The sequence below is a fragment of the Lutra lutra genome, chromosome 9 (assembly GCF_902655055.1).
Source record: "Lutra lutra chromosome 9, mLutLut1.2, whole genome shotgun sequence".
Lineage (NCBI taxonomy): Eukaryota > Metazoa > Chordata > Mammalia > Carnivora > Mustelidae > Lutra > Lutra lutra.
Window position 1 is genome coordinate 98,752,642 of NC_062286.1, and position 12,145 is coordinate 98,764,786.

The window sequence follows — 12,145 nt, forward strand, 5'->3', positions numbered from 1 at the left end:
GAGTCCTATGGTAAGAAACTGGGTCATAATGTGAGATACTGGCAGTTCTCCAAAAAATAGATGTGCCACATTACATCTCTGCCAGGAAGATGGGGGTTCCAGTTTCTTCACATCTTCACCATCATTTGGTTGTTGTCAGTTTTTTTGTTTTTGTTTTTGTTTTTTTTTTAGCCATTCTAGTGGGTATACAATGATTCCCAGTTTTATTGTTATAGGATTCTCCAGGAGATGAGGAAGCAGAGGGAGGTGAGGGTAACAATGGAAGTAAAGGGATTATTAAAAATCTGTCCCTCAGTATCATCCTGCTTTCTCATCCTGAGCCTGTCCTCAGGACCCACAACATGTTTCCCCTAGAAATACTTTTTTAAACCCCTAACATTCTTTTTTCCCCCACACATGGGCTGAAATATGGTGAACACCTGATTCTAAAGTGCAGTAGTAGGTAGCTAGGCTAAGGAAAATCCATGCATGCACTTTTTAAACCTACATTTTAGCTAGTTTGAGGTAGCTTTTTATTTTCTCCCACACCAAATTCTTTTATTATTATTTTTATTAACATATAATGTATTATTTGCCCCAGGGGTACAGGTCTGTGAATCAGAAGGCTTACACATTCCCCAGCACTTACTATACAAAGATTTGTAAGTGAATTTTTAAACAGCATTATTCATCATAGTTAAAACTGCAAACAATCCAAATGTCCCATCCACTGGCAAACGATAAGTAAAATCTACATATTCATGCAATGGAATACTACTCAGTAATAAAAAGGAAAAGATGAAAGATAATCCCACAGCATGGGTGAACCTCAAAGTATGCTGGGTGCAAGAGGCCATACACGAGGTATGACTCCGTTTATATAACGTTTCTAGAGAAAGTAGATCAGCGGTTGCCTTGGAGAGGAGCAGGAGTGGGGATGATTGCAATAGCCATGAAGGAACCTTCTAGGGTGATGAAGATAAGTCTAAAACTGGACTGTATTATTGGTTGAACAATTGTACAAATTTACTAAGACTACTGAACTGTATACTTAAAATGGGTGACTTTTATGATCTGTGATTATATTGTAATAAAGCTGCTAAAAAATGAAAAAAATAAATAAATGTGAGTTCCCACCCCTCATCTCCCATGTTAGATTGATGTTAATGGGTACTGAGCCAGCTGGCTTTAAATTCTCATTAATAAAAGCCCTTAACATTAAAAATATCTTGGCTGCAAGATGGGGTACTCATTTCTCTTCCATTCATTCACAGGCACTATCCTCAAGGCAAAGATTCTGACCAACATGAACAAGACCGAGGCACCTGAAATAAGAATTTATATCTTCCTGTAAAAAACTAAGAACTTTCCCCCTAAGGTCACATATAAGACAAGGCTGTCCACTCCCATCACTTCTATTCAATATAGTACTGGAAGTCCTAGTCACAACAATCAGACAAGAAAAAGGAATAAAAGGCATCTAAATTGATAAGGAAGAAGTAAAACTTCCACTGTTTACAGATGACATGATACCATATGGAGAAAATCTTAGACACCTCACCAAAAAAAAAAAAAAAAAAGCACTATTAGAACTGATAAATGAATTCAGTAAAGCCACGGGATGCAAAATTAATATACATCTGTTGTATTATTTATTATAATATACCTTATGTATATTAAAATATATCTGTTGTATTTCTATACACCAATAACAAAGTAGCAGAAAGAAATTAAGAAAACAATCCATTTACAATTGCACCCAAAATAATAAAATACCTAGGAATAAACTTAACCAAGGAGGCATAAGACTTCTGTTTTGAAAATTATAAAACACTGGTGAAAGAAATTGCAGATGACACAAACAAATGGAAGGATATTCTATGCTCATAATTTGGGACAACCAATATTGTTAAGATGCCCATATCACCCAAAGCCATCTACAGATTCAGTGCAATCCCTATCATAACACTAACATTTTTCACAGAACTAGAATTATCCTAAAATTTGTATGGAACCACAAAAGACCCCAAATAGCCAAAACAATCTTGAAAAAGAGGAACAAAATGGAAGGTACCACAATCCCAGATTTCACGATATAATACAAAGCGGTAGTAATCAAAAACAGCCTGGTACTGGCACAGAAATAGACACATAGACCAATAGAACAGAACAGAGAGCCCAGAAATAAATCCACCCTTTTATGATCAGTTAATATACAACAAAGCAGGAAAGACCATCCAATGAGAAAAAGTCTCTTCAACAAATCAGTGTTGGGAAAATTGAACAGCTACATGAAAAAGAATGAAATTGGACCACTGTCTTACACCGTACACAAAAATAAACTCAGAATGGATTAAAGACCTAAATGTGAGACCTGAAAACATAAACTTCCTAGAAGAAAACCTAAGCAATAATCTATTTGACATCAGCCATAGAAACATTTTTCTAGTTGTGTCTCTTTTGCCAAAGTAAACAAAAGCAAAAATAAACCACTGGGACTACAGCAAAATAAAAACCTTTTGCACAGTGAACGAAACCATCAACAAGATAAGAAGGCAACCTACCGAATGGGGGGAGATATACGCACATGATATATCTAATAAGGGATTTGTATCCAAAATATATTTAAAGAACGTATACAACTTAACACCAAAAATTATCCAATTAAAAATGGACAGAGGACATGAACAGACATTTTTACAAATTCATCCAGATGGCCAATAGACACATGAAAAGATGCTTAACATCACCCATCATCAGGGTAATTAGATCAAAACCACAATGAGACATCCCTTCACACCTGTCAAAGCGGCTACAATCAAAAAGTCAAGAAATAAGTGTTGGTGAAAATGTGGAGAAAAAGGAACTCTCGTGCACTGTTGGTGGGAATGCAAACCAGTACAGCCCCTTTGGAAAACAGTATGGAGTTCCTCAAGAAATTAAAAATAGAATTATCATGTGAGCCACCAATTACACTATTGGGTGTTTACCCAAAGGAAATGAAAACACTAATTTGAAAAGATATACACACCCCTATGTTTATTGAAGCGTTATTTATGATAGCCAAGATATAGAAGCAACCCAAGTATCCATCTATAGATGAATGAATAAAGATGTAATGTACAGCAGAGAGAATATAGTTTCATAATATTATAAAAACGTCGTATGGTGACAGATGCTAACTAAATATTTTGTGGGGATGATTTCATAATGCATAAAAATATTGAATCACTATGATATACACCGGAAACTAAGCGGATATTGTATGTCAGTTATAATTTGATAAAAAAAAAAACTCCATACTTTATACAAAGCTCTATGGTGTTCATTGCTGACTATGCGAATGGGTATGTTTATTTTCTTTCACATTATAATTATAATATCTGAAGGGACTTGTACTGGCTATAATTTTAGGATGGTTCAAACCAATCTTGCTTTTTATCCTAGGAAAGGCTAATTCTACACAAATGTCACAGTAGGAAGGAGGGAGGTGACATACTAGGAAAAAAAAAATCAAAGTCTTTTAATTAGAGAGCTATTACAAATGAAAATGAACATACATTGTGTCACACAGAATTCGGTCCCCACACTGATCTATACTTCCAGATCTAAGATTCACCATCTCAGTAACGGGATGTTCAAGTATATGGGTGCAGCTTCAAGGCTATGTGATCGTATGAGAAACAGCATTGGGTAGGAAGCTGCCCGTTAAAGCAAGGGGGACTGGGAATGACCAGTGAGGAACCCGGGAGGGAGCATGTGAGCATGCCCATTCAAAATCACCTTTCAAAGGGTGGAGAAAAAGATTGTAATTAAATGACCGGGAAGCAAAATGAAGAGAAGGGACTTTGATTTCAGCAAATCATCTGAAAAAGGATTCCTATTTATAAGGTTATCAAATGTAACTGGTGGCAGGTGAAATGAAACAGATAAGCAGGAAACAAGAAAGGCGGGAGAGTGATTCGGTACGTGACCAACAGAGAAGTCTGCATTTTGGGAGAATAATTACCCAGCAATTTTTAGGTACATAGGAAAAAAAAATTGACAAGCTGGAGTGGGCAGTCATATTTCAAGAAATTTTGAGAATTCTGGAAAAATGGACACCTAGAATTTAGTGTGTGATTTTTCTACTGGACACAACACAAGGCCACTGACTACAGAGGAACAGAAAAGCATTTAAGTCATGATTAAATGACTCCAATTGAAGTCTAATAAGTGAATTAGGAGACAATGTGCGTTGGCAGCGTCCCGCTTAACAGCTCCAGAGACAGCGGCTGCACAAGGCAGCTTTCCTAAGGGAGTAACTTCTGGAGCTTCAGAGTTCAAAAGGTAATGGCAGCCTTTTACAGGGCTTCCTCAAAGCCCATTTAGAATATTGTGCACAGCAGCACTTACCCACTAAAAATAGGCCATTCGAGTGTTTGGGGAAGTGTGGAGGGCGGCGGGGCTCGCAGGAGGAGAGGGCCGTGTGAAGGCAGTCTTTGAGAGCGGAGCATGTTAAGATGTGAAAAGAGGTGATTTAATCAAGGTTTACGAGCATCTGATGGGCTCACACAAAGAAGCTAGGGCAAGACCTATTCACGCCGCCAGGAAAAAGGATGCTCCAGACTGTTAATTAATATTAGGGGGGGGGAGGGATTCAGTAGGCAAGACCTTGTTTTTGCAGAGCCATCCATAAGCGGGGGAAACGAAGATGGGGTAGTGTGAAGAAAGGAGAGTAGGCACAGGACATGCCTTGTTAAAGCCTGCAACGGACTTCTGGGGAAGCAGCCTCAGGAACGCTACGCCTCTTCCCCCTCCAACCCAGGTTCCCATTTTGTGACTTCTCAGCAGCCTCACCAAAGCTCCTACTGCCCTGTCCCCTCCACCCCGTGTCCCAAAGGAGGAACAGTATCTGCAGGGTGGGAGGGGCTGCTCATTCTAAATGCTGTCACAGGACTTAGCGCGCAGGGGTTTGCAAGGTTTGGGGTAGGTGTGGTCTGCTTGCCCAGGACACGCTGTGGGACACAAGCGCTCCTGGGGGAAGAGTACATTCTAGTTACAGGTTTGTTACGTGACTTTAAATGCAGACTGGTTCGTAAAGGAACAAACGATAAAAATGGCCTCCCTTCTTTTCCCAAAGTGGTAAGCCAATCAGTTGATGAATTTATTTCTCTGTCTTATACACACATGCACACTCACGCGCACATACAGCGTTTCAGGGGTGGGTCTGTGCTCTTCATTGTTAACGATCTGTCCTGGCACTGCAAGGTGAAAACAAAGAATAAGATCCAAGCCAGCCTGGGCCCCAGACCCTCAGCTGTGCTGCCGTCCTGTGACAGCTGTCCCCCCGTGCATCATGGCGGCTGACTGCTCAGCCGCCACCAGCACCACGGGATTCCACATGGCTCCAAGCAAGCCCCTCCATGGGCAGCCAGAGCCAGTGCTCATGAGGCCTCGACTGCTCGAGCATCTGCCCCCATGGCTGCCACCGTTCCCGCTGGCCCTACCAGTGCCTGCTCTGTCCCGGCCCTTGATGGGGCGAGAATGGGTTGGGGGAAATGAAGGGAAAGGCTCCAGAGAGGTTCTCTGAATCCGAGGAGGAGCCTCGTCTTGACATCTCATCCGTCTTGCAGAAGACAGAGTGGCTGATTGACGGTCAGCCACCATCCCCCCTCCACACACACACATAACCCTCACCCCCGGGATGGAGGATGGTGGCCCTAGGCATGGTGGACCGACAATGGCCTGGATTCTAACAAGCATACTGCCGGAGCTGCCGAGGTCAGGGCAATCATTGGTAATCACACTGCAGCCAAAATAAGCGAAGCCATTTGCCCTTCCTGCTTGCAAAAAGCCTTGCCAGGCTGTCTGACAACAGACAGGGCAGGCGGTGGTGGGCCAAGAATTAGCATCGGGGCCTGGCAGCATTTCATGGCACTTGAGAAGAATGTGGCTGCAGCTGCATATATACACGCTAATGCACGTGTGGGAGGGACTACAAGGCCAATGGCCTCAGTCCGTCACTTGACCATGAGCAGTGACCTCTGCAGATCAGCCGTCTTGCCACCCTCCTTGCCTCTTTCTTACAGATGGCGGTTGGCACAACCGGATATGGCCTGTCCTAGTGTTGTCTCATTTTGCCATCCCAAATATTCACTCTTAGCAAATCAAATTAACTTTTAAAATTATTACTATCATCAGTCAACAGCTGCGCCCCAACCAGTGGTCCCAAGCTTACAGAGTCTGTGTCAGCACCACCTTCCTCTCCTTCCTCTCAGGGAAAAACAAACCAACAAGGGCTTTTGAATTTGGCCAAATGTGAAAACATTTTTTTTTCAGAGAAGACTTTTGACATAGGCTCCCCTTCGAGTAATTTTCTTGAACTACTGACTGATTCCCCTCTAATTCAAAATTTTGGGGAAGTTAAAGCAACAATAAAATCTTATGTATAAGCTAAGGAAAAAATGCATTAATTTTTACAAATACTTGTATTTTTCCTAATTTTAAATAAATATTGGAGTCAAGTCTATAAAGTTTTGAGGAGGGAAATCCTTTGATTAAGAAATTTGGTACTTAACCAAACTTGATATTATACCTAAATATAGTTTATGATTGGAGGCATATAGGAAAATATCCTCATCTATGAAAGATTTCAAAAATTAAGTACTCTTTGTGGAAAACAATAAAAAATCCGTGTGTGATAAAAATGCTTAACAAGCCAGTTAAAAAAGGAAACTTTCTTATCTTGATAAAGGATATCCACAAAAATAAACAGCAAATGTCATACAGTTCATACTGAACACATATATTCCCTCTAAGATTAAGAGTGAGGCAAGGATGCCATCTCTCACTACTTCTCTCCTACCTTTTACGGCAAAGCTTAGCCACTGTAGCAAATAAGAAAAAGAAACAAAAGCTACAAAGATTGGAAAAGAGGAAACAAATTGTCATTATTTGCAGATGATATAATTTTTCTGTGTGGAATCTAAAACAATATAAAGGAAATGATATGAATAAATGAGAGAGTTTAGCAAATTTGTAGAATGTGAAAACATACAAAAAGTGCATTTCTATGTACTATATAGCAGCCATCAATAAGCAAATGCTTATTTACAACAGCAATAAAAATTTAAAACACTTTGGGGCACCTGGGTGGCTCAGTTGGTTAGGCAACTCTCTTCAGCTCAGGTCATGATTCTGGAGTCCTGGGATCGAGTCCCACATCGGGCTCCCTGCTCAGCAGGGAGTCTGCTTCTCCCACTGACCTCTCTCCTCTCATGCTCTCTCTCATGCTCTCTCTCTCTCAAATAATTAAATAAAATCTTTAAAAAAAATTTAAAACACTTTGGATTATATCAAACAAAAATTTTGCAAGGCATCATGGAGAAAATTTTAAATCTTTATTGAAAGATACTAAAGACACCTAAATAAATCAAGACCTATACTATGTTATATCATAACATAGTATGGCTTAATATAAAAGATGTCAAATATCAAAAATATCCATTCCTACTGAACTGATCTAAGGTTCAATGCATTTCTTATCAAACCCAATGGGGCTTTTCAAGGGGCTTCACAAGTGCACTATAAAAACTATTGGAAGAGGGAAGGGACAAGAATATCCAAAACACCCTGAAGAAGATGAACAGATTACATTAAAATTAAGAATTTCATTTTAATTCTGTTAACTGACACCATAAAGTGAAAAGACAAGGCTCAAAATGTTAAAAATATACAACTAACATGTATTTCCAGAGTGTATAAATGCCTCCTGTGAATGAGTAAGAAGACAACCCCCTCCCACCCCAAAAAATGGACAACTGTTGTAAACGGGTGTTTCCCAGAAACTATCACAAAATGGCCCGTGAGCAAATGAAAAGACACTGAGTTGTGTTACTACTCAGGGCAGGGAAATTAAAACCACAGGAAGATACTTTTTCACATCACCAGAATGACTATATTGTTCAGTCCCAATAGTGCCACAGGTTGACCAGGCTGTGGAGGCATTCTTTGGTACTGTGGGAGGAAGTTTACAGAGACACAACTACTTGGGGAACATTTCAGCACCACCTAGTACACCCAAGAGAAGTTCTCACACGTGAGGTGTGCCCCACGTGTCCACAGCATTGTTTGTGAGGGGAACAAGTTAAACATCAATCAAACAGACAGATGAGCGGAGACAGTAGTATGAGGGAATATTATACAGCAGCGTAAACAAATGGTGTGAGGGGGAGTGTTGACTTTTTCTACTCAGCCACGGAATTGATCAAAAACAAGCAAAACAAATTAATTTACTATTTAAGAATTATGTGGTACACTTCTAGAACAAGGGTTCGCCTGGAGCTTGCTTTGGTATGAAGTTTTATTGGGACACAGATATGTCCATTTGCTTGTGTGTTATCTGGTCACGTTCACACTACAACAGAACTGAATACTTGTAATGAAGTTATATGGCCCACAGAGCTGAAAATATTTACTATTTGGCCCTTTATAGAGAAAGTTTGCTGATCCCTGCCTTCCTGGAAAGGCAGGGAGTGATTAACCAATCCTCATGACTTCCAAGGACACAGAGCAATGTGATGAGAGAAGACTTCTAATATTCTCAAGTAAGAAATCCTCTTTTTCTTTCTTTTTTCTTAACTTTAGAGAGAAAGTGAGCATGAGCACAGTGGGAGGGGCAGAGAGAGAGAGAATCTCAAGCAGACTTCCTGCTGAGCGTAGAGCCCAACACATGCTCAATCTCTCAACCCTGAGATCATGGCCTGAAATTCAGAGTTGGACACTTAACCACCTGTGCTACCCAGATGCTCCCAGAAATTCTTTCTTAAGAAAGGTGGGCATGCCAGGGCACCTGGGTGGCTCAGCCAGTTAAAATTCTGTCTTTGGCTCAGGTCATGATCTCAGGGTCCTGGGATCAAGCCCCAGTCAGGCACCCTGATCAGTGGGGAGCTTGCTTCTTTTCTGCCTCTCCCCATGCTGTGCTCTCTCTCTCTCTCTCTCTAATACAAACAAATAAAATCTTAAAAAAAAAAAAAGTGGGAGGGACACAGAATTCTAGTATTATTATCCCTTAAAGTGTACATACATGTTTTATATGCTTTTTTGTTTATATGATATAGTCTGCAGCTTAAACATATTTTTAAATTTATTTATTTATTTGAGAGAGAGAGAGAGAGAGAGAGAGCATGAGCCAGTGGGGGGGTGGGAGATGGGGTCGGGGAATAGACTCCCCACTGAGTATGGAACCCAACTCAGGCTCGATCCCAGGACCCTGAGATCAAGACCTAAGCCGAAGGCAGAAGCTTAACCGACTGAGCCACTCAGGTGCCCCAATTTAAACACATTTTTAAGAGGAAAGAGAGATTGCTCCTGATTCTAGCAGTCACTGCTTTGGGTATCAAGGACACTGGAATTCTACGACTTATGTCCTACATCTGTATCTGATACTGGCTCTGTCATTATCTTGCTTTGTGCAGAGAAGGAAGTTCTTCTAACCTTTTGAAGCAACAGACTGTCCAGGAATAGCTTTCTACCTTAAGATTCTAGTCCTCCCAGGGGTATAGTGTGAGAACATGTCTTAGCATTTGAAAAGACAGAGGCACAAATCACAGAGTCTAACCATCCTGCTGTGCAGAATCCCCTCAACAATGTCTTATACGAGTGGCCTCCCCTTTTGCTTGAGCACATGCTGGGAGGAAGGCTGGGGCCACAAATACCTTACCTGTGGTTGTGAAATTCCCACCAAGACCACGTGCTCCCATATCCTGCTCCCAAATCTCCCTCTTCAATTTCTGACCATTCTCAGCAGCCCCATGTTGAAAGGGACTTGAATATCATCTCATCTGGACCTGGCTGGTGTGAAGGCTGTGCTTGGATGTGTCTGGGATCCAGGCCTGTGCATAGCCATGGGGACCACATATGGACACATCAAGAGTCCATGCACTTCTCCATGTGACTCTCACTCTCTTCAGTGCTAGTGGTCAGATACTCTCTTTTATCTTAGAATAAAATTTCTGCCCTTCTAGCCTCTCCCATGGGTTCCCGTTTGGCTTTCTGGTGTATCACAAAACATGTCCCTCATTCACAAGACATTATAAATGTTTGCATCTCCTCTTAGTGGAGTGTAATGTTCAACTTACCTGTAGAGATCTGGGATCAGCTTGTCCTCGTACCGATTACACAGGTTGTTGAGAAGTTGCTCATGCTGGCCAAAGAGGCGGATGTAATTGGAGGCAGGGAAAGGCTCTTTCGAAAGGCATGTGATGGTTTCCACCATTTTATACTTGTTGATATGTATCCGGAAGTAAGTCCCATTTTTTGCATTACCAGTTACTATTTCTAAACCCTGGTGGCGGGGGGAGTGTGAGGGGGGGAAATCAGAAAAAAACAACTTTAGAAACATTTCTGGACTTTGGGAACTTTATCATAGCATTTTGTTTTTCATATATAACACACAGGTTGCATCTTATCACACGTTGTAAATGACAGTAATAGATATTGACTAAACTCAACAGAAGCTAACCCTGTGTCTGCAACCACATACCGGACTTAATGACTAAATGTTCCTCGGGATATTTTAAACTGTGATTGCATTGTTCCACGTTTCTAAATCAGTTGCTAGGTTACAACCAGGTTCTCTGCTATTCAATACCTCGCACAGCTAATACAAGGAACTGGGTTTATTCTCTTCTGTGAGGTGTGTTAAGACTGTTAATTTTTAAAAATTTTTTCACAGCCCCATTTTGAGAAAAACCTCCTAGTCTATGGTGATCGGAAAAAATTTCAGGTTTTTCTTAAAGAAGTTTCTATAAGTAAAAGAAACAAGTGAAAGGTGATTCCCTGCCAGTTAGGTTTGAGGAGGGTCAGCTGTTTGGTGAGGTCCGTTCCCAGGAAGAAGGTTCAAGTTCACGGGCAAGAAGTACACATGTACATGCTGCGGGCTACTTTTTAGTTCATAAGTTGTCAAAGGTGAAGATGCATAGCTCTGTGTCTCCTAGAAGCTGGCTAAAACTGCTGCATGAACCCACATGAAAAGGGAAGATGCTGCCTGATAAATCCCATGTCACGATCCCTTTTTCTATTTCAGCCCCTAATGGCTATGGATCTACCAACTGGAGACATGCTCCCCACCAGCTCAGGCAACCAAACTGAGAACCATGTGGAAAAACATGAGGTTCTGTTGGTGGCAGCTGAACCTGCACTTTGCCCCTAGACTCTGAACTTAGTACATAGTTACATTCAATAAAGATTTCCTGAGAGCATATAGATTTAAGCTTTTGCTCTGCACTTAAATGTGGCATTTTAGAAATCCAAGGCGAGTTGGACTACACTGATCCCAAACATTTACTTAGTCCTGGACATCCCTGGGGATTTTGTCTAAACAAGGATACATAGTTTAACCGAATTTTTAAATAAATTGAAACAACTGGTGGGTATTTGGCAAAGCCCTGGGGAGGAATCAGCCAACAGAAAGGGCATACAGTGAGATATACAGGAGGGATGTCAGGTAAACCCTGGGCCAACCCCACATAGATGTGTGAAACTGGGTATCTGGGGGTCAGGGAGAGAACAGATATATAGCTTAGGAAAGGGGTTGGGTGTGGCACCTCAAGGTAGGTGCCAGTCATCCATCACTCATGAGATGGTTGGATACAGACAGGAAATCTACCTCCATAGCAATGCAGAAGGCATCAGCTAACAGGACAATGGGACATCCACACAATGGGATGCAACACGTCCAACAAAAATCATTGGTAAACTATATTCCACATCAGGAAAACGCGTTGTACGTTTGATACTATGTAAGTATAGTATCAAAAGTTGTATTTTATAACTTATACAGTATCATTCTATTTTGATAAACATACATGGTATCATTCTATTGTTTTACTGTCAACACTTTAACAAACTGTTCAAATGGTCAATTTCTGTGGTTGACAGGGTCACTCACTCTTAGTGTTTCTCTTTCTGCTCATTTGACTATCTGTTGTTTCTATTTTTTAAAAATGACTATCATTTCTAACATGATAAAAAGTTATTTTTAGGGACGCCTGGGTGGCTCAGTTGGTTAAGCAGCTGCCTTCGGCTCAGGTCATGATCCCAGCGTCCTGGGATCGAGTCCCGCATCGGGCTCCTTGCTTGGCAGGGAGCCTGCTTCTCCCTCTGCCTGCCACTCTGTCTGCCT

The 12,145-nt window shown here is 41.1% G+C and overlaps 1 protein-coding gene across 3 annotated transcripts in view; it reads right to left on the reverse strand.

Moving 5' to 3' along the window:
* CFAP61 (cilia and flagella associated protein 61) overlaps positions 1 to 12,145 on the reverse strand; it is a 298,721-nt gene that overhangs the window by 53,067 nt on the left and 233,509 nt on the right. For all 3 annotated transcript variants that reach the window (XM_047743846.1, XM_047743844.1, XM_047743845.1), the window contains exon 25: positions 10,101 to 10,306. In XM_047743846.1, the coding sequence (XP_047599802.1) occupies positions 10,101 to 10,306 (206 nt within the window). The remainder of the gene's footprint in view (positions 1 to 10,100; positions 10,307 to 12,145) is intronic.